This window comes from Haliaeetus albicilla, chromosome 21 (genome assembly GCF_947461875.1).
Source record: "Haliaeetus albicilla chromosome 21, bHalAlb1.1, whole genome shotgun sequence".
In the NCBI taxonomy this organism is placed as follows: domain Eukaryota; kingdom Metazoa; phylum Chordata; class Aves; order Accipitriformes; family Accipitridae; genus Haliaeetus; species Haliaeetus albicilla.
In genome coordinates, this window is record NC_091503.1 from 4,652,311 (window position 1) to 4,679,652 (window position 27,342).

General features: G+C 42.9%; 1 protein-coding gene across 1 annotated transcript in view; it reads right to left on the reverse strand.

Annotated features, from left to right (window-relative positions):
- The window catches only part of MYO10 (myosin X), a 166,652-nt gene that overhangs the window by 86,517 nt on the left and 52,793 nt on the right, over window positions 1-27,342 (reverse strand). The window contains exon 3 of the mRNA XM_069808895.1: window positions 9,094-9,252. Coding sequence (XP_069664996.1) covers window positions 9,094-9,252 — 159 coding nt within the window. The remainder of the gene's footprint in view (window positions 1-9,093; window positions 9,253-27,342) is intronic.

Here is a 27,342-nt window from a genome sequence, read left to right on the forward strand (position 1 = left end):
TATGCTACTATGCTGTTTATGCAAAGGTCATGAAAAAAGTGGTACTCTGCAGCCCAGCTACCTTAACTTCTAAACTAAGCAAATCCTTCCACTCCCTACAGCTTCAACCATGCACATTCATAGTGTCCTTGTTCTACGCAGCTAACTGAAGCTGCCTAGATCTGTTTATTTCTTAAGGGTTAAAAACTGCGTTTTGGTCACCTTAGCTGCCAATGTAAATACCCAAAACAGTGCACAGAGGCAGTCACATCTTTCAGCTTAACTCCAGAGAAGGCTCAGAGATGGTGAAGAACCTGCACAAAACTATGAGCTCTCCACAGGTTAAGAGATACACTCATAGGTTAGTCTCATCTTATTTTCCCATTAATTTTCTCCTACTGAACAGACTGTTCCATGTGGATGGAATACTCACGGAAACTCTACAAGCGTTATCCAGAATCTGCACCCCAAAAAATCCAGTTGGGAAATATAAAGAAAAGCTGATAATAGAGCATTGTTACAGCCAAAGGTAAAACCCAAACAACAGGCAATAAAATTGATGTCAGATAGACATCTTTCCTTATTTAAGAACTTCACAGGTTTCTGGCAGTTTTTCTCCTGTATAAAAAGGGCTTAGTGTCCTTGTTTTTATTGCATTTTTTTGCTGACTAATACAATACAATCTCTACCATGTAGCGCTCCTATCTACTGGATGTCAGGATAATGATCTTTTGTGCATAGACTGTTTATATGAACAGTTATGGAAGAGTATTTCTCTTCACCATTGCCAAGTCAAGACAGGAGGTGACCTCCTGAAAAAAAAAACACGATCGATCAGAAAGAGACATTGATTTTTGTCATTTTCAGGGGCTGCATAAAGCATGTGAATGTAGGTTTGCACATCAGACTGTAGCAATCTGTGTGCACAAGTGCACAGCTTAACTCTAACCAGGCGATCTCTAGCTCAAATCAGAAAAGGCCCCACAAAGAGAGTAGACCTCATGGCTCGTCACTTCATTTCAAATGGCCTGTGGCCACACACTGGTTCTTCTTCCTGCTTTGTTATTGCACAATGCTCAAATGAGTCTTTCAAAGCTGTCTGAAGGTCTAATTCACCCTCCAGCAAGGCAAAGAAAAAAATGGTTGTCTTCCTTCCTATAGATTCATCGTGGGAAGATGAAGGGGCTTTTCAGAGAAAACACATACAAATGAAAACAAAAATGCTGGTACATGATATACCAAAAAGCAGTGTCTCTGGAACACTGGAGAAATATTTTTAATGTAAAGCTTTGGAGATCTGTTTCATTCTGCCTGCGAGTATTTTACATACCGATACCCAGATTTTCATAACCTCCATGATCCTTTAATGTGTTAAGACCTCTTCTATAGAAAGGGCTTTTTTAGGAGGAGAGCAGGAAGAGCAGGCATTACACTTTAACAGAGCATGAACACAGAAATCAAAAGCCAGAATAACTGAAATCTAAGCCTATGCCAGGTAGTTTGTTGGATGGCACTGAACTGCTGCCAAATAGCCATGGGTCTAGAAATCAGCACTAAGATGGCAAACTGTATTAGCAGTCAAAAATCTGCTAAATGGAACTTTTGGACTCTATTTGCTTTTAAAAGGGAAGACTGACAGACATCAAAAGAAAATAGCTGAAACTGCTTGCAAGAAATGGACTACGTCTTTTCAAATAAAAGTAACAGTCTGGCTATGAATCAATAGTCCATTTATGCAGGTAGACAATAGCTATAAAAGTAATTTAATTCATTCTCAACTTAAATGGGTTGTCTGTGGCCTTTCTAGTACTAAACTGCTGGAATATGTGAATAAGGCAGTTGGACAGCATAGCACAAGCAGTAAATTTTGTGCAGCTGGCTTTATAGTCAAAGCCTACCTCACGTAAAGAAAACACGTGCTGGTGACAGACAAGCAACTTAAGTTCTGGAGTCCAAATTCCTGCCCTGCTTTCAATGCCTTTGCAGGACTGGGAGCAACAGACCTTACAGAAAGGAGCCAAAGCTTACCTGCAAGTGAGGAAAAGGCTCATGCAGAAGCATTCAGCACCATTTGCAAAAGCTCTGACTGAAGAGCACTAAGGCGAATGACTTAAAAATTTTCCTTCTGATCCTGCATGTTGGTCTACTTTCTGTTCTCAGCTCATAGAGTTAGCAGTGACATTCAATAAAGGTGTGGAGAAAACACCACAAAACTAGCCTTCAAATCTGGGAAGACATTAGCAATACATACCATCACCAATGACAAAACCTGCACAAGATGACAGATTTCTGCTTTGCAGTATTCAATATGAAGTTATCATTAAGTAGGGCCCAGGTATCATTCAAAACTTATGGAAGTTAACAGGAATTGACCTTGTTGACCCTGCATGTATTATTCATTCTCCTACCAACCAACTAAGTGAGAAGGAAAATACTGATACAGAGCAGACAGAAAGAGCAAGGTTTTTTGATGTTTTACTAAAACTTTGACCTCCTCCACCTCCTCATCTGTTTCACTGAAACAGCCCACTGATGATAGAGGGCAAGATCCCTACTGCAGCTTATACACACAGCAGGTTACCAACAAGTACCTAATGTGCTGCAAACCGTAATACAAATTTATGTGTTTGTGTAGCCATTGCATACATTGCAAAGTGTTTGTGTAGCCGCTGCATACGTGATAGTGTACTCAATTACACAGACCTTTCTGAGCAGCTCCCTTTTTAATGATGTCATGTTGATCACAACACCTCAGGCCAAAATATTTGCTTAGATCTGAAAATATGCACCTTTAAAATCCCCAATATATTCAGTTGTGAGGACAAAGTTCAGGCAAACATTCTTTATTGTTGTTGTTGTTACTATTATTAGCAGTCCCACAAGTTGTGCAGTATGGAGGAATTCAGAAGCAAAGTCGGTTAACCAACCGATGGCATTTGTTTACTTCTCGTATCGTTACAGCTATGTTCTTCCTCTAACATATTAAAAAAAAGAAAAACAAATAAAAAATAATGATAATTGGCCTTTGGCAGACAATTGTTGATCTATATAACTGACCATCCTTTAGAATTAGCAATCACCAGAAATAAATTCCACTAGATTTCCAATTAAAAGCCTGCTGTGTTTATATAGATCTTTGTCTGCTGCTCTCTAGTAACAGATGTGAAATGGAAGCTGTAATTAATGCTTGGAGACAGGAACACACTTTGAACTACATTTTGAAAACATTATCTGATGTGTGTAAGCATAACATGCCAATTATGGAGGTAAGCAGCTATGTATAGACATTTGTCATGCATTCTTAGCAATGACGTTCTCTTCTCTCCACACCTCCACTGAAGGAGCTGGTGGAGAGAATTTTCCACATCTCCCCAGTAGCATAGGAAGGCATGAAAACCACTGTGATTCATCAGCACACTTTTAAAATTTTTTTACTGTAAAAGCAGGGCAATTAAATGAACAGCAGTGTCCTCAGTGACCATAGAGCAGATCCTGCAAACCAGTTATTTGGGACTGCTCTAGAGCATTGGATGCCTGTGGAGGGGAACTGTGCAACCACAGCTGTGTTGCAGACAAGACCAGGATAAACATAGTTCTAGGAGCTAGAGTAATAACTAGGGACTTGGTCTAAATGTACATGTACAATATTTATATACATTTTATGGTACTAATTAACGATACAATTTGTGTGTACCTTTGTTTGGTTTTTTTAAAGTCAATGGCCCACACTTACTTATGCCACAGAGCATGACAGGCCAAAGACCAAGGCTGTTGAGCTGTCCAAGATGGCGTATGGGTCCTTGACACATTCTTTTTAGGTTCGGTTTCTGCAGGGAGCGCATCCAAGTTTTTCCATTTAAGAAATCTGTCATGGCAGTTTTTGTCTTTGTAAGTAACCGTTTTGGGCCTCTTGTCTTCTACTGATCTTCCTTTTTCTCTCTGCCTCCACCTACAACTTGTGTCCATGGTAGAGGACATCTGAACACGAGTGCTTTCAAAGTGTATGAGTTATGTCTGTCTGTCTGTATTTAATTAACCATAACTCTAGTGTGCCCTGCTATTTTCTCACTATAACATGCAGCAACATCCACTTCCTGCTGACCATCGTAACATGCCACAGAGCAACTGCACTGGACCTGAAATGAGTTTTACTGTACTCAGAAAAAAACAAATATGCAAAAACCCAGATAAACAAGTCAGAGAGCAACTGACCCAGATACTAAAGCATCTGTGTCTGCAAACAGAATTTGAAAAAACCCTGATGGTGATTATTGATTAATACTGCACAAACATCAACTAGTTGCCTCAGGGAACCCTCATGACTTCGAGGGAGATAAATTATCTAATTACTGCAAGTTTAACAAACTACAACTGAACATGCTGCTCAAGTAAATAAACACAAATTGATTTAAAAATCGATGCATAAATAACTGAATATACCTTTTAAGAACAGATAACTGAGCATTCAGTGTAATGAAGTGGCGAGGAGCTCTGCAAGCAACCTTGTCAGGGAAGAGACAACTTTTCCAGTTTAACACCTTTTTTTAAAAAAAAAATCAGAGAAATGTTGCTTTCTCATCCAAGTTATTCCCTGTTTGTTTCTTCAGCTGAAGAGAGAAAGGAAGCCAGCCATGAAAACTGAGCTCCTAATTACCATCATCCTCCCTCTGATGTGGATGTGGCTGGTACAGCGCTACATGTCTACGTGGCTGCTACAGAAGTTTTTATACATACGCACACAAACCTAACAGATGGTTATAATTATCAGTGGGCAAGCTGCAGTCCTAATTTGAAAGTGAGCAAAAATAGGTTATGTTCTCTCTCACCCTTCCCGGCCACCACACCCAATCTCTGGACAACCTGGAGGCCACTCTCCCCATCAGGGGACGGTGGCTGAGAGACCAACACACACGCACACCTCTCTGGGCACCCGTACACGTTCTCCACCTGAACAAGATGGGCACGCGACAAATTATCGCCGCTTCAAAGGGGAAACGTGCCGACCTGGCACTTCAGAGCTTAATTCAAAAGGAAAAAAAAAACTAATCAGATGCGCTTGTTTACTGCTTGAACTCAGGCAAACGAGGGTGGATCTGAGGCTGAAAACCTCTATACTGACCTGCACAATGTAGAGTGCAGTTATTTCCAACACGCCTCTCGCCTCAGCAAAAGCTGCTCTCTAATCCTCTGGTCCGCTCTTCCGAAATTCGCTCGCCTGCATCAGTAACTAACCGCTGGCCACAGAGACAAGACAACTGTAGCTCATGCCAGAGCCAGCCCAAACACCGTAATTTGGGCGTCTTGCAGCACAATCCGTACAGTGTGGTTCACAGTGTCCTCTCCAAGGCCAAGCCAGTCTCCTCCACAATGTGTACTTAACTAAAAGTAAACCAGAATCAACAGCTTCAGGAACAACTCGCCTTTGAACAGCGACAAGAACAGCCGCTGCGGCACTTTCCCTCTCCACATCGCGTGCCCCGTGCTGGCCTTGCTTCAGAGGCGACGAAATCCCTCATTCGCCTTCACAAAAGGCTCTGTTTTCAAATGCGGGCACCTTCCGCTTTTAGCACTAGTGTTTGTCTTTCCATATTTTGCCACATACCAGCCTAGTGTGCAAGCTAATCTGAGCGTTCAAAGACAGCCGTTAAACCTCCTATGCCAATGTCCAGAAGCTGGAACTCCCATATCAAGTTGTTCCTGATGGAGTAAAATGGGGAAGTAACAATGAAAACCCTGCACCATGTGGTCACTGCCATCCTAACCCTAGTCCTTTCCTGGACAACAAAAGCGATGATAGCCCAGAACCAAACTTTTAGATAAAAGCAGTATTAATCAAGAAACTTGAAAAAAATACCAGCGTGCACTCTTCTTTCAAGGAAATTCAGACAAAAAGTATCACAAGCACATGTCAACAGACTTGACACTGATACAAAAAGATGGCTGCACACAGACACAAACAACTTTTGTCATTCACTTTCTCGCTAATAGCACAGATCCAGCTAAGAGCCTCAACTCACTAAGGAGAGAGCCAGGCATCATTCACGCTGTGAACAGAGTCTGTACACTCAATCAGTGTTCCTCCCTCCCCAGGAAACAGCCAGAAACACAGAAAATCCTCTGCTGGCCCTTTATAGCTGCAGTTGTTGGCAGCAGCAAAGAAAGTCACTGACATGTTTGACAAAGCTTGGCATCCATAGCAAATATCTTTATTAATTAGGAAGCAGTGAAGAGTTTAGGAACACAGGTATGATTATGTGAGACAAAAATGTTATTAAGTAAAGGAAGATTAAACTGAACTCAAACATCTGAAGATATTTACTTAAATGCTCATTGCTGGAGAAACAGGTCCTCAAATACAGACAAACACACAAGTTAACAGTGGAAGATTTGCATAAATAATTGTTTTCCTGAGAAAGCAACTGTCAATTTCCTTTTAATTGTTTCTCTGATACTTTTGAAATTGTATGTACTTTACAATTTAGTATATTGCACTTCATATAATTTTTGTGTGTGTGCAAAGAAGCAAGCCCCAAAACTTATGTCCTAATTAAGCGCATTCCTCATTAAGGGTACAAAGGTGCTTCCCAGCCTCATTACCACTGACAAAACTAACAGAAAGCTGCCACACTCCAGAGCCACACTAATACACTTGTAATATTACAAGGGTATAACTCAAAAATGCCAGCACACAGCTTTGCATATCTTTTCGCCCCACTCACGATGAGGACAAGGAGGCACACAGAGCTGAAGTAAATAAGCTAAAAGCCAGGACACAGCAATTATATGGTGGTTTATATTTGGGGATGGCAAGAAGTCTTTCAATGGGATGATCAGCCCCTAAGCTCAGAGTGGAGAGGGGCATATGCCTTCCCGATTTATCTCTAACGCACAAGGAACAGACACATCCGAGGTGCCAAGGCAGCTACAAGAGACAGTATGTGCACTACACTGATGAAGCAATTCCTGGCCAAGGGAGAGGACTTTCTGGAGGGAAGGGAGAAGGCAAATGTACAATCTGGAAAGTTTTGATTGCTCCTGGCATGAATTCCAATGGCTTCTACTGTCCTGTACAAGAACTAGACTGGTCCCAAAGCAGAATGACCAGGAACCTAACGTTTTCAGCTGCAAGTATGCCTTCAACAAAGGTAAACTTAATCACCTCTCAGTCCATTGTTTTTTTTTAACATCAAACATTAAAATATCGTTGAACCGTTCAAAACAATTAAGAGATTTTGGCTTGAAAAGACACAGTTCACTTTGCAATGACAACACCTCCTCCTACAACACATGCTCATATTATCTATGAAGTTTCATAAAATTATTCAAGCAATTTAATCGGCTTTTCTTGGGGTTTCTGTTCCTGGAGCCCCGTTCTGTTAAAACACCACCACTGGCACAGCAGGTGTGGAGTACCAATGAGGAGGGAGAAGAGAAGATGCTTCTTGGATCAGGTCCTGGTTACATATATAGGACAACAGAGAGGCTTTCATATGCATTTCAAAACACAGCTTTTTTTCTGACCACCTTTTCAATCATTTTTCAGATGAGGTGGACTCAAAAGAATAAGCAGTAAAATTAGCAAAACTGAAGGGACAATGAGTATTCAGCAGCAATTGAAGATCTTTCATCATTAACAGCACACAAACCTGTTTGTCTAGAAACGTACACCACAATGAGCACCAAGTATCAGAATACCCTAATCTTGCCTTGACAAGCCAAAAAATAAGCTAGGACATGTTTCTTCAGAACAAGGCTATTCTTTGCCTCTTAAAGAAATCACCCCCTTTTACACACACACTTTTTAAAAGGGGGAAGCGTCCTCCATCTGAGTACATATAATGGCTCAGGAAACAATTTTTTGTTTGTTTGTTTCAACTCACACTCAGTATTATATTCTAATCTAGCAACACTGCTGGAAAACTAAATTCTTACCAAGCAGCTATTGTTCCACGCACATGCGGGATTGTTCATATATGCTATTCATTTCTTGTTTACTGTTTTTTCTGAAAGGCAAAATGGTTCATTTGTTTTGAGGAACAACTCATACATAATGACTTTTGTGAAGAGAACTACCTCAAAATTTAGGACTCCCCATACTAGCCACTTTAAAGGTAATGTGCAAAGGAACACAATTTCCTTGTGCCCTTTTTTGCTTTTTATCAGAAAGAAATTTCTAAATACAGGGCAAGTTTATTTTTACATTAAGATACGTTCATGTTCAAAAATAAAGAAGCCGAACTTAATAGATGAATCTTGGAATAAAGCATGTTTATGTCCAAATCAAGGGCCTAGACAGGTGATGCAAACAAAAATTATGTATGTTCTGCAATTATTAATTAAAAAAAAAAAAAAACAAAACCAAAACCACCAACCACTGAACTACTGGAAAGTGAGAGTTCACAATCTGTAACAGCCACTAATACTCCTTGTATCTTTCTCACATTTAGTGTAGTTGCAGATTCAGGAAAGATTCATATCTAGTCAGTTCAAGATTAACAAAAATATTTAAAGAGCAGGTAAATCTAATCACGAAAACCTTCATTACAGAGCTGAGAAGAAGAATTCTGTGTGGACTAAGTCCTAGTTTTTGAAACTGATAAACAGCTGCCTACTCTCATGCACCCCAAACACCCGACTATCTGTATTTAATGGCACAGGTCCTCAGCTTGACGATTGTACTACAACAGAAAAGGGGAAGCTGATCAGAATTGGATATTGGCCTGACGGGATCTCAGATGGCAGTCACAGGCTAAATCCCACCACATCCTCTCTGGTGACATACACAGAACACATTGTTGGGGCAGAGAGTCTAAAGGAGAAGAAAAAAACAAGAACCCTTTACACAACCCTGTCACTGGAAGTGTAAAAGCGTATATAGCATGCCAGTTTTTCAAGGTTTCCAAGGGATTGCCTGGCCAGCCCTGAGCTACCTTCTCCTTCCATCATTGTTGGTAAGAAGTCACTAGATGAGGCATGCTTCAGCTCTATGTGGATACACAAAGAACTGGAGAACATTAGGAGGGGAGATAACACAGAACAGCAAAACACACACAGCGCTTACACATTCAAAAACATTCCCTCTGGATATTTTTCTTAATTTTAGAAGAAACTTACATAGATTTTATCTTGCTGATATCGCTGGAATAAGTTGTGCATAATGGAGCCTTCATGGAGATCTACGAGTGCTGCCATGTCTTCCACGCTCTCTGCGCTCGTTTGATGCATAGGCGTTACTTTTTGGTGTGTGATCGTGCTCTGTTTATAAGTGAATACCTGAAAGAAGGGAAACAAAGACAATACAATAATCAGAGCATGCATTCAAAAACTCCTGTCTGAGCATAGAGCTTTCACACCCATTCATATTCCCTATCCAGTTTATCAGTGTGCAGACTTGTAGAATGTAATAGCCTGCCAGTCATACCTTCTTGTGAAGTTCCTCTGACAATAACTGAAGCCCCAAATACGTACACGTGGCTCACATGAAACTAGCACATACTGACAATGCACTGAGGACTATAAGGCCTTTTCCTTTTTAAGGGCAAATGTGATCTTGTTTCACACTGGACTACTGTTAAACTTTATCAGGAGAAAAATAAACCAAGCAATAATCATTGCCAAAAAATCCAAAACCAACCAAAAAACCCCCACCCCTTACAGTAAACCCTGCTTATACTCAAGTTACTCTGGGAGGAAATGTTTCACAGTACAAAACAGCAAATGAAAATTATTGCTCTAAGAGGCTGCAAGTGTTTTTATGTTTGATCTAAAATCCACTTAAACGTTTCCACTCAATTCTCCGGTCAGGACCGCTATCGGGTTAGGTCACTATTCCTAATGCAAGGAGCACGCTAAGTTCAGTGTGCTGCAGGTATTTGGAAATGAATAGGCGAACCTATTTCTAATTAATGGACTTTTGAGACGAAGTTCTGAAGCTGTTCAGACAGTAAAAGCTCTAAAAAAGCCACAATTTAAATACTCAGTCAGAAAACACTTCTACGCATCTTCTGCAAAACTATCACAAATATGGTCAGAAGATGTACACATCCCCAATCTAGTTAAACTTTTATGAATACAAATGACATCACTGAAGACCGTAAAACAACAGCTTTGGAATTCAGCTTCCCATTTCCTTTTAATTTACATCTTGGCAGCTCATCCTTGCAGACATATGCCTGCATCTCCCAGCCAATGTTACTCAGGCAATACTAGTCCCCATGAACGGCACCGTTTCAGTCCAAGAAAGTCAAGCGTGGGGTTAATGCAAATACTTTAATGATGTGGAACATTTCAAAAAAACACCCTTCCAAAATCCTTTGAAATAATACTTATGAAGCAGATGGAAGAAGCGCAATAACCGGCAGCCGGAGCACTGGCGAGCACCGCAGGACTGTTGCTGCGGGCTGGGGATCACGCAGCACTGCCCGACAAACGGGGCAGCGCAAGGGGCCACGTCTGCGCAGAAGGAGAAAACCCCTCAGAGGTTTTCAGCATAAAAACATACGTATGCTCCTGTTAACGAAAGACTGCACATAGGAGGCCATTCAGGAAAACAGCAGTGTTGCCTGTCTTGCTGAGATGAGCGAGAAAAAGCAGCTGAAGAAGCAAGAGGCTGAACACAGACTGGACTTAACACCGAAGCTCTGTGCTCGGATACCCCACCAGCTGACAGAGAACTGCCTGATGATATTTGTCCATTAAAATCGTACCCCAGGCATACCAAACACTGGCACAGGCCATCGCACCATTACAGCTGTCACTCACACCAGCACAAAGTGTACTGGGGGAAGGCTGGGGGAGAAAAGAAATCCAGCAAACAAATTTCTAACAGGTGCCGGAAGGCAGCACAGATGTCAACAGGATACGCGAGCAAACCATCAGAAAGTTCCTACAGATTCAGAGCATCCAAAGCACAATCCCTAACTGGGGGAAAAAAAGACAGACACCGAGAGATCTGAGCCTTATTTTGTGGCAAACAACCATCAAGGTGACAGGACAAGCATTTGTACAGGGCAGAGAAATGCTGACCAGGATGGAGAAAGCAGCCACTTGCACATGATCCAGGGGCAAGCGGTCCAGGTATCTAACAGACAGAGCGAATGTGAACAGCATCAATTGATAGCAAAACTTTTGGGACTGAAAACAGTGTTAGCAGTCCCAAGACTAACCACACAAAGTGGAATTAGAGGTAATTACATCTCAAGAGTAATAATAAACTGCAGTTCATAGCCAGAAGAGCCTTGACGAAAAACCCAAAGGTCATACCGTAGAACAAAAATATCATAAGCTGGAAGATTTGGAAATAAAAGGGTTTTAAGGAGAGCAAATCCTAGAAAAGCAAGCAACTTAACAGAGACCATGTATCAGCCTGGAATTAAAACAGGAAAATAGACTCAGTAAGAGAATTAGGAAACCAAAAGGGGATGGCACATATCCTGTGAGCGCACCTCACGTGAACACAGAAAGGAAACAGAACATCACTTCTAGGAGGAGAATCTTCATATTTGTGACTTCTGTTCTTTGGTATGTGATGCACAGGTTAGTAGGGTAGGCAGAGCACCCCATACATCACTAAGCATGTTTATTAATGCAAGGAATTCATTGAAATGCACCAGCAAAACTGACGTGACGACTGACTTCTGTGTGGCAGGACTATCAAAGATGGTCTCTGCAGATTCATCCTTCCTGCTCTAACCCACTATTTTCTCTTCTTCAGGCTGGTTGTCCTCATACTGCCAGTGCTCCCACACGTTGCCTTCTTGTTTGGGTGAGGAAACGGCTCTGTGAGCTGACTCGGAGAGAGGCCTGTGTGTCAACCAGGTAGAAAACACGCCAACCGGTCATAACGGCTGCCACCCAAATCAGAAAGGAGGAGGATCTCTTTCCCAATGCTGGGGAGTTACTTTTCCTTTACTTTTAACTTTTACCAGAACCATGCGTCCTTCAGATTTCCTAAACCCACTGTAAAACTTGGTGAAAATCATCTAACGAGATCAAAGCCATCAGACAGGGCAGCAGGATCACATGCGCAGACCTCATTTCCTTAAAACGGGCTTTCTGCAGTCCTGCTGCTCAGCTCTGAAAGGCCTGCTTTGTTTTATTTCATCTTCACTCACACCTTTACTAGGATAAGGACGTGAAAAAGCTACCTTGAACTTTATCGTTACTAATTAGAAGATCACGTTATGAAATATTACAGCAGCTGAAATCCTCAGGAAATAGGAACCAAGAGTGATTCTCCGGGGTCAGCACGCAGAAGAGGAAGATGAACATCAAGAGGAGCCCGTTGGCAGAGCGCACGAGTGTCCATCCTCAAGAATCTTGCCAGCATTTCTGGAAGGTCAAGTAAAACATGCAGGAAACTTGGAATAAGATTTAAGACAAGCCTAAATGAGAATTCAGCAAAAACTTCTTTCCTTTCAAGATATAAATGGTCCAAGAAAACAAACATGCTGAATACATGGAAAACTGTAAATTAAACCCTAAAGAGACAGCAAGCAAAATAAGAACTCTCAAAGTTATTATGGAAGTGAAAATTAGAGGTTGAGATAGGAAGGAGCAATGCAAAGAACAACAACAAAAAGAACAAGCTCAAGAAAAAGAGCAAGCTCAAGAAATACAAGACAAAACAGTGAATTCAGCTAAATAACAGCAAAGAGCATTTCACTGGGAAGGGAAAACAACACTTCAAAACTGCTCTACTGTCCCTACCATGGCTTACTAGTGCCGTGATGAACACACCAAAAAGGGACTCAAATGAGAAAGCAACCTGAAAAGCTGGGGGACCAATGCTACCAAGTTCCCCAGGTAACATGGGAAAAAAGCTGCAGCAGGTACTCTGGGCTTCAAAAATAACATAGGAGGGAACTATCGGATGCCTAAATGTTAACAGCTTGCTGAATTGAAGAACCCACACCCAAGGGCTGGAGGAGCACTGTTTAATGTCAGTCCTGAAGAAGAAAGCAAGTAAGACTAAAAGAAAGTAATCACATGCTACTGAGTCAGATTTCTTTCTCTAGGCAAAAAGGAAAGATTGAAGAGGAGACAGGTAAGTAAGGACAGGAATATTTGAGCGAACATTAAAAACAGGGTGATGTGCAGACATCGTGAAAACAAACTATACTGGTGTGTTTTTGGCAGCCTGTTTCAAAGAGTTGATGGTATGACCCTATGTCCTGATTCATGTCTGTTCAGAAGTCCACAGGATTGTTAGCCCAAGTCTATTCTCCCCAGAACTGGGTAAAATTCATCAGCCTTGCTGTGATGGGGACATACCCAGAGCAGTGTCGAGGTATGCCTGCTGAACAACTGTGCTACCCGCAGCACTTGCCAGACCTGCTTTCGGACACAAAGTCAAGCCCTAGACACTGAGAGCGAGATCTACAGTCATACTCCCCAAAAAATATTACCCAGATGAGAAAGAAGGACAAGTAGAGAAACTGAATTCATCATCTCACAACAAGAATATTAGCCTTGGACACGGGACCAAGGAAAAAAGTTAGAGGGAAGTCCTCGGCAGCACACCAGCACGTCCAGGACGTGGCCACGACTGCATTGCATAGATGGGACAGACTCCCACGTCACCCTCTGAAACACCGTCCAGATCCCCAACCGCTGCTGTAGGAAATAAATGCCTTCTCTTGGCTGAAGATGCCAGTCAGATGCTCTCTAATGCCCTGCAGGAAGCTGGAGAACTTACAGCAGCACGCACTGAGATTAAAGGTGAGACTGCAGATGAGCACTAGGTAAACGCGTTTTTGGCAGTTGGCATTTCGTGAAGAGGTTTGTTCTGAAACAGTGGAGTATCATAAATAAGTAAATAAATAAATTCATATGGGACTCTATTTCAAAAGCAAATAACCCCTAAATCACATACTAAGTCAAAGACATATAATGAAAATGATGGCTTTAGCAAATATATGTATAATTTTCTCTATTCATAAAATAATTCTGCATGAGCAGTGCAATATTGTACTCCAAAATGTACAAATAACTGTTAGGCGAGTCTGTGTCTTTATATTTGGTTCAGAAAAGCATTTTTTGTATGCCATGCAATCTGGAATAACTACTCTTTTACACAAATACACGCTTTTAAATCGACCAGTGAGCATGTAAAGAAAATAACCCACCAACAGATCAGGAGTTTGAGGCATATGACTGCAATTAAATTAATTTCACTGATGCTTTTAAAAGAGCATGAAAACCACCAGCATGAAGATCTTAATACTCCCCACTTCTTTATGTTGAAAATGATATTTTTATCCTGCATAATTAATCTGGCATGAGGAGAAAAAAAAAAAAAAGTCTTTCAAGCATTCAATTTAAGGGGAATATCACAAAACAATGTCTAATTAATTTTCTGCACTGACAAATTACCCCTAAGCTCAAGATCTAACAGAAATTATATTTTAACAAAAGATTTAATTTTTAATACAATTTATTAACACCAGGAAAGAACATCAGAGTGGGCCCTCAATGACAGCAGCACACATGCTTTCTCTCTTACTGTATCATTTTGTGACATGATGCCAAGTGACAGAAATCCCTGCTTGAATAAGATCATTAAATGGTATCAAAAGATTTCACAGCAGCTGAGTCAAGTGCGTTTAGGAGAATGCTGAATGAAGTGCTTAGGTAAAGCGCATCAAAAAACCCACACAATCCCCGCTTCTTCCAAAACCTACAAGTCACACTTGGGCTTTCCAGTCTGCACAGAGCGCATACACAACTGAGTGTCTCAGGGTGTTTTTCACAAGGAGATGGGTTCTTGGTCTGATGCTGATAATCCATACTGGTTGGGAGGAAGGCAGAAGGTACTCCAAAAGTTTCCTGATCAACAATTCGGTATTTGAATTACAACAATGTTCATGGTTTTAGTGAGATTTCCATGAGATTTTTATTTAAAGGTAGAAACAGGCTTGTCTGCATCTTGGAAGCCCCGACCCAAGCTAGACTGTTACTGAATCTGCTCTCCAAAAATGCGCAAGATCATCTACTGAAAAGTTTACATATTGCGAGCATTTTAAAACAGCCCCTTCTGAACAGCGACCTGAACCCTCGCCCCTCCCAAACACAACACGCCGTCGGCTTCACCGTCGGTAACACACGCCAGACGTGGTGGTGTCCGACCGACGCCAGGTACTGCACGCTGCGGTGCTCGGGAACGGTCACGCAGCTTCGCACGTCCCTGTCGCCGGTGGTGTTGCAACAAATCAAGAGGGGGGGTTTTGGCAGGGGTAACAGAAAAGGAGCAACCAACCTCCCTCTACCTTTTCTATGCAAGAGAACTTTATAACAACCCTAGGTGTGCCTTACCAACTGCAGGGTCTTACAGAAGATAATACTGATATCCATGCACGGAAAACAGAAATATCAAAGTCTTGTCACACACTCGATTTAAATTAAGTTGCTCAAATCCATATAACAAGAGGGATAATGTAAAAGATGGTAGTTTAAACATGAAATTCAGGAAGACGGGGAAAGTGAAGACAAAGAGCTATTGTACAGAAGTCATCTGACAGACAGGCTTACAAACCAAGACAAAATACTACCAAACTTTTTTCAATATGCCTATGATATTAGCGAACCAACTGCTACAGCATCTAGCCAGCCCACAGACACCAAAAAGCAAAGTTAACTGCGACCTGAGAAGTGAAGCCCACAGCCTTCCTGTCATTGCCCCAGGGACTGCTCTACATGAGTTTTTCACAGGGTTAATCCCAACTGCTATGGTGATACCCACAAAAATCCACACGACTCAAAAGCAACTCCAGAGAACTTGGCTCTTATGTCCAAGACATCAGCACCCTCAGTTTTCTAAGGCATCTTTTTGCTTATGGTCACTGACCCCGCAGCAGAGAGATAAGCATAGCCCAGCAAAATACACGGGATTGTACAGAGAAACATCCTCTTAAAATATCAATTTTTTTTTCATTCTCTGCTGTTGGTCTGAACTGAGGATCATCATTTGTGTTTCCCTCGTGTTTAGAAGTTAAAAGAATGCAATAAATCTTACAAAATGTCTTTATACATGAGTCCAAGCAGAAAAAAGAGGCCTTGGGCTCACATTACAAGCTGTGGAATGCAGCGTTCCAGGGAGAAAAATAAATCACAGCAAGCCCAAGGACCCAGAGATTAAAAACAAAAATAAAAATCTAGTAGTTTACTCTTTTCTCCTGGAGAGATCTACTGTCTAAGTAGATACTTAAAATACAGGACAAGGAGGCTCTCTTATAAATCAAAAGCAATTTAAGACCAAATGTAAAGCAGATTAACTACTGACATTTTAAATTCTACGGTTAATCATGACAAGAGTGCAACCCAAGTAATGTTTTTATCCGATAATTTACTATTTCTCTGTAACAGCTGACCTTAGACATCCACTCCATTGTCCCCAAACAATCTTTCAGACAACAAGATGTACCAGGGCCCAAGGCTTGCTTTGATGCAATATAATTTAATCTTTTTCAAAGCAACAAAAAAAAAACCACAATGAAGTTTCTTATCTATTAAACTATGGAGGAAAATGAAATAATTTTATGTAAGGCATTTACTGATGTCAAGAAAAAAAAAATACTACAACTAAACTGATATCGTTACTAGTGTGACTAACACCGGCCTTTTCTTCAAGCAAATACCCCATACACACATCAACTGAGGATCAGCTTATTTCCTGCCCATTTTGTAAAATTCCTCCCCATTTACCCTGGGAATCAACCCACTTCCCAGTCTCCCTTCCCAGTTAGATGTTAATCTTGACCTGTAATGCAAAATGTCTACATGTCCACTTTGCATGTTATTGTGCCTACCAAATCAGCTGATTAACACACAACCCATAAATTGCGTATAATCCTCTATTTCGTCCTTACCCTCTGCTCGCTTCGGTTCCTGCCATTTTCAGTCTTCTATCAGTCAAACCCCTTCCAAATCCTTCCCCTCTGTCCCCCTTTCAGCAGGCTCCTCAGACTTGCCGGAGCCTGGGACGTGGGGTTCAAGTGCTGGGAGCCTGTCCTGGTGCCTTCCCTCGCCCTCTCCTCAACCTCCAGCAGCAACGGCACCAGCGATGGCTTGCAGCACCTCCCCTGAACAGCTCTTCTACTACAACTTTCGGGTTGTCACACCCACGCAGAATATCCTTCTCTGCTCCTGAGCTCCACAGCACGGGGAAGCACGCTGCCGGGATGGCAATCCAGTCATCGCCGCAGCAGAGCTCAGCAAACCCACTAAATCGCACCTCTATTGTTTCCCTGTGCGTGGACCACTGTCAATAAGCTTGTCTGATCAAGACTTCCCACCTCATGCCTATTCCACAAGAGGTATTTCAAGGCAGTTTATTCCACATACCGACCTGTTTCTGTTCATAGACAAGCTCTATCATCAAGTACGAACAAGTTTCCAATTACAGGTTCAGCACTTATGACCCTTCAGTTGGGCTTGCCTACACAAACAATAAAGAAATTTAATTCAAATTAAACACATCAATTTTACCTACATTATACTACAGTAAGCCTCTAGGCAGTCCATGCTAATTCTTACAAGAAAAAAAAAAAGCATCTTTAATTTAACTTTCTTTGCAAGTGACCTTACATAACTTATAGTTACACGGCACCTGAAGACACCGCAAGGCTCGATTTTTAAGAAGCCCACCTACAAATACCATGACCATAGCACTGCGGAAAACGTGAAACATTCCGGGAACATCACCAGCACTTGTTTCGCCACAGAAAAGTGCTCCTTTCTCTTCATGAATAGAGGAGGGTGGAGGGATTACAGCTGCCTGGCTTTCCCAAAACGCCGGAGCAAGTGAATTAGTCCGAGTGCGGGACACAGGAGACGTTCCACAAGATGGGCCTTCAGCTCCCTGCCAGGCAGCCGGTCAGCAGCAGGGTCTCAACTGGAAGCCAGCTTTGACCACACAGCAAACCAGGGGAGAGGTCTCCGACCTGCAGGGCACTGCAAGATGAGGCAGAGAGCGGATCCTGGCACGTAGCAGAGGAACGGAGAAGGTCTGGGCCCACGTTCCCCATGGGCTCAATCCTCCGTCTGGCTTGGGACACCCCACCGAAGGCACCCCCAAGTCAGTGTTTACCGTAAGCAGCACCCAGTAAACAGATGTAATGGCAATACTCCTTTTGCTTTCAATGTGTATCGCCTTAACTAGCTCCAAGGACAAGGGAGTGAAAATTGATGGTTTCCTCATCTGGGAAAGAAGACCAAAACACTAAAAATCCCACAAAAAAACCCCTCACCCTTTATCCATCATTTTCCACACAGTGCATCTATGGATGACGCCTGGCACTGAAAGCATTAGCTTGACTGTCAACATCAGCTAGAACTCAAGTGAAACTCTCAGTTTCAAATTCATATTTATTCAGTGATTCATAGGAGATAAACAATGACTATTTGCAACTGAATGAACAAGACCGAATTTGAATAATATGCCTTGCTATCAAGAACTGGAACAACCCTGTTCAATAAGCAGCCTACAAATTATACCAGCTTTTCTGAGGCTCAAAGCAATTAATCTCCATAGGCCTTTTTTTACTAAAAAAGAAGCAGAAAACCCTGCAGGTAGCTGACTGGACTGCCTCCGAGTCTAGAACAGGAGCAGCCTGTAATGAAATCAGAGGCGATGCTTACGTGGGAGCTGGAGCTCCGAGGGGCAATCCCTGCAAAAGCAAGCCTTGTCCCGAACTGGAGGCTCACCGAAGAAGGCAATACTCCGACGAGGCCCTCCGGGATGCCGAAAAAAGCCCCGAGCAACGCCGATGCGAACCTTTTAGCCTCATCCCTCTACCTTCCCCTCAGCCCAAACACTTCGTATGAACCGACTCTGCCCAGGCTGCCGGCGCAGCCACCGCGGCCTGCGGGCGCGGACGGTGCCCAAATCCCGCAGGGACCAGGACTGCCGCCAGGCACAACTGCTTGGTGGGAGGCTGCTGTCAGGAAAGCCTGCGGCATTTATCACCGTCGTATTATTGCCCAAGCCAAGAAGACTCTGCCACGGCACCAGCTATGGAGGCCGAAAGGTCCTTGCAGCTGGTCGTCCCCCCACCGCAAAGGGGGACCACGGCTGCTGGGCTGGGGCACTCCCTCAGCGAGGCTGCTGCAGAGGGCTGGGAGGACAGAAAAAGAAAATGGAGCCAGAAGAAAGGTTCTGGGTTTTTTTTACACAGAAACGGACGGTCTTGCCGGCAAATTTCAACGTGCTGAGACGACGTAGGGCTTGGGTTTCTCTCACTCCTCCCACCAGGTAGCAGCCAGCCCCTCAGACATGGGCGCTGCAGTTTTAGCTCCAGCCTCGCAGCTCCCTCGTCCGCTGCCGGCCAGCGGTTGCCGGCTGACGGAGCCGCAGGAGCACCCCAGCAGGCTCCAGCACCGGGGCTGCCCCGCCGCAAGCCGTGAGGCGACCGACACGGCCAGGAGCCGTGCTGGTCTCCGTTTCCCTCCCTCATCTCCTGGTGCCCTCTCCTGCCATCCCCACCGGGAGACCTGTCCCTCTGGAGCCACCCTGACCCAGCCAACCCTCCCGCAACAGCCAGCCTGGCGAGGCAAGAACTTGCTTTCCGATCCACGCCTGTGTTTAATTTTTGAATTTAAACTGCCCAGTCCCTGAAACGCAGGCAGAGGTGCACATAAGCTAACTGGTTCCCCATCTGTCCTGCCCGCAAGCGAGGAAGACCTAACGTTACAGCTAACGCACCAGTGCTGGCAGACAGCGAAGCAAAGCTCTTACTGAAAATAGGGAACTAAACGTTACGCGAGGTGCCCTGAAACATCAGGGCAATAAAATAATGTAAAGCAAGAAAAGGATACTGGCAGGTGTTATTCACAAATCCAGTCCTGAAGGCAAAAACACCCACTGCACTGAACACTTCTAAAGCCATCTGTGGATTAAAGACATGACAACTTGCACCTGCGCAGAGGAAGTTCATATGCACGCAATCTCAGCTTCCAGATCTCCTGACAACATTTAACTACGAAGCTCTCATAAATTAAGTGTGCTTCCATTTTATTTTAACTTCTCCAAGGCTTGGCTTGGTTTCTCTTACCGTATATACTGCACACCTCACAGCAAAAATATTCAATTGTACTCAAATCATTTTTTAATCAAACGACTTTTTGTTCACAGTGGGAATGTGTCTGCTTCAATAGGACTTTCCCATCTTTATTTAAAACCCATCTTTTAGATCTTTCCATATTGACAGGTTTCCGGAGAAGGAGAATAGGCAAAATTAACATAACAGTGAATTGGCAGAGCTCTGAAATGATCTTTGAGGAACTAATTTCCAAGACCGTATGATGCAACTCTGGTGAAATTTAGATAGGAGTCTAGTATCATCTTTGCTTGTTTAAAAAAAAAATTAGTTTTATTTTTCTTTGCTTTTATGTTACAAGAATTAAAAAATTTGAATATGAGATCAGTACAAAGCTCTGTATGATTCTGCAGAGATCCTGGAAGTGTAAATCTGAATTGAAGCATAAGCTACTCGTCTTAATGGACAACAAAAGCTAGCATCCCCTCCTCCTCTTTTTTTTTTTTTTTTTAGAGTAACTTTTAAAGTTTTTTCTATAGTATCACAAAATAGCATTTCTACAGTATCACCAATTGCCTTGTAAAAACAAGCCAACAACCCCACTTGACTGGCAACCTGCACTCTGCACTCCTACCCATACCCTTGCCACTACTTACTGTTCCTTTAACCCAGAAAATGGTAACTGGGTAAGTGATCCCAACGCTGCCCAAACACCCTACCTTGAACATCAGTCCCTTGCTCACACTCTTTTTGTGTTTTAAATGATCAGAGGGGCTTTTCATTAAGCCAGTGTTTACTACCTGTTTCTTCCTTGCAGGTTGCCTGCACTATGAGGTTTTGACACAGCCATACTGCTACCAAGACAGCCAAGGATGTATTTTATTCACAGCTCAAAGGTTCTTCACTGAAGCAGTCCTTTAACGAACTCCCCTTCCCCCAAAATTGTAGGTGTATAATGGTAACTTACACGCGGGGTGGGAGGTAGGAAGGAGCGGAACTCAAGCCCTGAATACAGTAAGCTCCTAAGGATGTCTATCTATGAAAACAAATATGTACACGATGACACATAACACACAATGGGGAATGTTCAAAGCAGAATTACGGGTAGGTAAACTTAAAACATGGCATCTTCCCCAAACCTAAGCATACAGCACAGTTTCTACGGTAGCCTTGTTTACAAGGCTATGCTATTTCAAAGTTAACTTTTATCATGCATGCATGCTGATCTTAAAACAATTAATCAGCCTTTCAGGAAAGGGCTAACCGAGGAGAACACTGCAAGGCCACTCCCTCCGTTGCTATGGCCATTAATTCAGTTAAACAGCAATGGGGATTTCTTCCAGCTCTGACTGAAGATAACTGGCAGATGCCCTTAGATGACAGTGGAAGGGCTGACCCCTCCTTGCCTATATGCCCGGTTCTGACACGCAGAGGTAATTATAGTGTAGACAGCAACAGACCAGCCTTCAACGGGTCTCCAAAGCTGCCTTTCAACCTATCCAAGTTAGTGCTGGGTCCCACAACAGCAGTTTCCCCTGCCCAAGAATGCACCCCAAATATCAACAAAATTTTTTTGCTAGCGTGGAAGTACTGTCAAATCAAAAAATAGGTGCAGGCAGTTTATCCACACTCAGAACTAGCCAGTGCCATTCCTATGGCACATGAAACCTGTATAAGCACTGGCAAGAAGAGCACAGCCTAGGGACAGAAGATGCTTTAGCCATATTTCATAGTCTAGGCTGGAGCTAAATCTCAGCTGGCTCCATACAGTGCAATTAGAGTTTACTCCAAACAAAACTGTGTGAGCCAGGACCCTGGTATGTATGGTCCAGAGACAGAGGAGAGTCCATGTGCAGAACCAGTCTGGGTCTAAGAGGGGATCGATCATTCACTCAACTTTGCTACCAATTTCTCTGGACCACGCAGTAAAGCTCACCACAGCCCATGGTAGCACCCGAAGGGGACAAGGAAGCTGTGATGAAGGAAGGCTTTGTGCAGAGCACTGGAAAGATTTACTGGCTTTGCCACAGTGCAGCAGAGATGAAGAGATGCATCAGAGCTTCAGCTCTGCACCGCAGAGAACCACTCTTCCTGGAGACTGGGACACCGTGAATCACAACACCCTGGTCTGCAGCGCTGGCTCTGTGGCTAGGTAGGGCTACGCTGCTCTTCCCAGCATGTCCTGCGTGAACCTGGGGTGTCTCACACTCCTGTTTCTCCCAGAAGATGAGGAGCTGGCTGTAAACCAGATTTTCAGCTTCAGTCTAGAAATAAAAAAAAAATTATACATCCCAGCTTCCCTATACTGGAGAGGAACCTGCCAGTGTATGATTTAGTGCAGGGATGGCTGCCCAAGCCTGCAAATCCTCTGAAATAATAATTCTGCAATAATCCCTCCCAAGGGGCACTGCTCTCGCATGCCCTGCTAGCAGGACGGTGACAAAGGACTCTGTGTCTGCAGAGGGAAGGAGCAAAGGACCGTGCCTCCCTGCCAGCAGACAACCACAGACCGCTGCACCGACCCTGTGGGCAGCATCCACTGGTCCCGGGAGGGATGGGGGTCCCTCTGCTGTTACCGTCTCTCAGACGGCTTGGCAGAAATAGAGGATGGCAGGTGAAAGGTGGGGGAAGGGAGCGAGAAGCTGGAATAATTCTGAATTTCTATATAGGAAGCAAAAAGTGGTGGGTTTTTTAATAATATATTCTGAGGAGGTTTTGTCATTAAAAAGCAGCATAAACCTCATTACTTTCAAAAAGCACAAAGTCGCCTTATTTAGGGTCTTACATAGTGCATTTTGCCCTTAGATTCTTGCTTTTCTCCAGGACCAGCGTGGTTAGACAACAGCAGCAGGCTCCAGCAGATGACCATTGGCAGCTCCTAGAGAAGCGCTGCTGGTCAGTTAGTATCGCTACACACGTCAGCCTGTTGCAGCAGGGCCTTGTTTTGCTCTCTTCGATCCTGAGGTGGGGTTTTTTTGGTTTTTTTTTTTTTGGTTTTTTTTGGTTTTTTAGGAAAAGCCACCGAGGCACTTTGCTAGCTGTGCAATAAAGCAAAGGTTAAAGCTTCAAGACGCTCAGGGCTCTCTCATTTGCGTGATATTCTCGCAACAAGGCGCCCACCAACGTGTCTTGTTAGGTTGAACTGCCACAGAGAGCCACAACCGTTGTCAGCAAAGAAATGTGAAACTTATTAAATTGGCGTAATTGGGACTGGCTCTCCATCACCACCACCCCCCAGCGCTGTTAGCTGCAGCAGGAGGAGAGCTTGCTGCAAGAAAGAACGGAACAGGTTTGGACAAGCATGAAACGAAGCTGCACGTATCTTAAGATAGCAGCTGAGTCGGTTAAGCATTTTTCATTACAACCGCGAAATCCAGATCCACACCCTGAGAGACCAAGCGGCTCCCGTCAACCAAGATCCCCTGGCTGTGTGCAGGGCTGAAGTCAGAGGTTCCTGCAGCCCAACGCCAGCCTTCGCCAAGGCAGAGGACCCAAAGTGCCACTGACAGTTCATTTACGGTATCTTCAGATTTTCCTGTTGTAGCTACTTTTTTTCAGCTGTTTTACTTTTATGGGGAGGACACCACACAACTGAAGTTTTCCAGACCTCCTCTGCCCAAGAATTGCTCTAGTTTAAGATCAACAAAAACAGCTGAATATTTCACAATGGTTCAATCATCATGGAACCATGGTGAACAGAAAGGCAAGTAGTGGAGTAAGAAGAGGAAAAAAAAAGCAAGCAGACACATCCATCTAATAAATAAATTAAAACCCCTCTGTTTTACCTTGTTTTGAAAAGGTGCAGACATGAGAGGGAGGGTAGACCTGAAATGTGTAAACTCACAGAAATTTAAGATTTTTGCGTATTTGTCTGGACTGCAAGCCCACACGCAACTTTCATTTGTAAGAAAATACTGCAGTGGACATGAATGCATACTTATCCCAAAGTCCAAAAATCTTTAAGTTTAGACTGGAAAAAAGAGAAACTGCTTAGTTACAAGTAGCATGCCACAGTCCTCTTCTAATTTGCACTGAACAGGAGCATTAGTCAGACTGATTATACAGTCAGGCACTAATTACTTAGGTTCTCTAAAATGCATGCTAGTAAATTTGATGATTACTCAAATAAAGTACACATTATTAGGTATGCCAAAGTGAGCTCGCTCTTTGACTGAAAGCTTTTTAGGAAAAAAGCTACCTCTTTGCTATAAAATTTTATAGTGTCTGGCACAAAGACAGAGAGACCTCTTGGAGATACTGAAGTACAAATATGAAAACACTACTGCATTTTAATATGTCTGGTTTGGGGGAAAACAGTATTCTATTCTTTTGCTTGGTTCTGTTACAAGGAGCAAGAATATAGCAGGCCCAGGAGCCATAAGAGATTCACAGAACGGCTTAAAAAAGCTTTTCTTCTGTCTTTCTTAGACCCACCGCAAGTTTCCCTTTTTACATCCTTAGAGATAATACTGCATATATTACTGTTAATTTTCTGTTACTGTGCAGGTAAGAATCTTTTCACTGTACTTGTGAAGAGCCTGTGGACATTAAATATAATAGCCTAAAGCTTTTATAGGGGCGGGGGGGGGGGGGGGGGGGGGAAGGAGGAGGTAGAATGTTTGAATATATGTTTGAATATGCCCAGTCTGGGCCATACTCCTGTAGTAGGCTTCTTTTAAGAAAAAGGTAAGTAAGTGGCACTGCTAAAACTTGCCCAGGAGACTGGAACACCCACCGGTCGTTACAGGGCATGAAACAACAGGTATGGGCAGATGGAGCAGTCAAGAGATGCAATACATTTCACAGCCACGTCATAAGTCTTATTGTATGGCATGGATATTGCTTTGACATGTGTGAGAACATGCATTACATACCGGTAATGAAAAGAAGTTGCTCTTGGCTGCAAAAGTTTGACACTGTTCTGTAAGTCACTCCCATAAAATCAGCATATAAACTGTCTGGTTTGCATTTGAACTATCAACCTCCTGCCTTGCAAGAAGCAAAAGAGCAAATTTAACACATAAGAAGGTGGCCCGCTTATTAAAATGTGTGTGTATAATTTAATTTTCAACAGCCAGCCTGTGCTTACATTTGAAAACCGCATTTGTATTACACACTAGATAGCATGTACATGTATGTTGAAGAAGCCCAGTTACAACTGGTTCCCATGATACAAGCAAAGAGCAATTCATAGCATCTTTTTTTTCCCCGCACGTAAGGACAGTACTTCTTCAGTAGTTGTGTCAGAATTATGAAGGAGGCAGACAAGAAAGATGTCTTGCATTCAGAGAATTACTTGGTAGCTTTACACATACACATAACGTTTATAGTCCTGGAAAGAAAAATCCAACCTTCTGCTGCAAAGAAAAACACACCAGCATTTTTCTGTCTTTGTAAGGATACTGTTGTTTATTTTTGACTTTTCCTTGACAAACCTCAAGTACATGAAGCTGTAAAAGCCCCAGTCTATATTGTTTAAAATGAGGGTTAGATACAAGTTCAACAGGAAATACAGTGAGATTACCCTGACATGTTACTAAAAACAGATTAGAAGAAGCGGATTAAAATTGGACCACCTTTTCTGATTGCTTGCATGTGAGGAAAGGTTGTGAGAGAGATACAGAGCAGTCTTGTGTATTAGCAAATAGCGTTGCCCTCACTTACCTTCCCAGGCTACTCTCACCTATCCAAACAGATTTATTTTACTGTGTTTTCTGATAAATATCACGTCTTAAAACTCAGCTTTAGAGATCAATGGGGAAAACCCTCCTGCAAGTGACAAAAGGCTGTCTTTTCCCATATCAAAACCAATGTTCTCTTCCCCTAAAAACTTCACCCCTCTCACCACCCCAAACACTCTCAGCTTATGACACGCACAATCTTTTCAAGGGTGCAGTCCTCCTGTTAGCATACCGACTAGCTATTCTTATTATTAGAGGCATTTAGAGCACATAGGCCTTAATGTGAAACAGGCCCAGAGAGTAGGGAACAAAGCAGCACGTCTACCTGGGACAGAACTGAACCGATGGTAAATAAGCCCAGGCAGGCGCGAGTCCTGACGTCCTGCACTGCAGGACACTGCAGAGTGCGCGGATTGCCTGTCTTTTTACATCCCAGCCCCTATCTCTCTAAACGCTAGAATTCACTGTAAATTTCAAATAGTCTGCAAAGTTCATTATGTTGTTCATTATGATTTCTGGTAGAATGCACAGTGAGCAAGGACTTCTATATAATTTTTCCTCATTTTAAGGTGACAAGAAGGAAAGCAACTTCTGCTGCGAGGGACATAGAAGAAAAAAAACAATTACTGAGTGATTTTATCTACATAACTTACAAGCTGATGGGTATATATTCCCTAACTTATTGCAAGACAGCAAACAAGCTATAACTTTGAAAAAACCTCCTACAGAAAAACCAGCATTAGATTGGAAAAAAAAAGGACACACTAAATAACCATTTAATTTAGCTACCCAGGGCCCTAACTAATGTCACCTTACCCCAAGAGTATTTACCTAAAATGATCAAAGTGATTTCTCCCCCTCTTTTGTCTCACCTGTGTATGCTTCAGAACTCAGACCTAGGCTTAGACTCACTGCCCAAATCCAGCAACTTAGTTCTACACATAAACTCTCTCCTGCTCTGACCACGGGATGATTTTTGTTACATGTATCTCCAGCCTGGCTGATTAAATCAGAAGTTTCTAGAAACAAGGGCATGCTTCAATCCCACAGCCAAAAACTATGAATTTAGAGAGGCCATTATGATCTTTTGCTCTGAGCAGCTGTGTAACACAGAAAATAGACATACCTAGACTCAATTTGTATTTAGCAAAGTCTCAGCCCTGAAATATTGCAAATCTCTTTCCTTCCCCCTAAAATATCTTACATTTACTACCGTCTATTTGGATATTGACTTTTGTTAACCACAATATTAATTTAAACTAGCAGTAGAAACTTTTCTGCAGGCTCAGGCATTTCCCGTACAAGATTTATGGCTCCCAACTCTTGTCCCGCTGATTTCTCAAAGCCTGGGTTTAGTGATGTTCTGTGTGGTACCCAGCCTCACTTGTCCTCATCCCAGAGCCATTAAGCCCACGGCACCGATAACGTACCACAGTATACAACGTGCAGGGAAAGCCGTTATCAGTGGTGTGGGAAGTAAAGAGCACAGGATGGACATAACTGGACAGTCACATACGGCTGGTAGTGCGGAGGAGCCACCCAACGCCTAAGTTTGAGTGTGGTCACAGGACGAAAATGTGAAAGTAAGTCCAAACAAGAAGGACAAAACCATGCATCGCATTAGTAGCTATTATTGCCCTAAACACTGC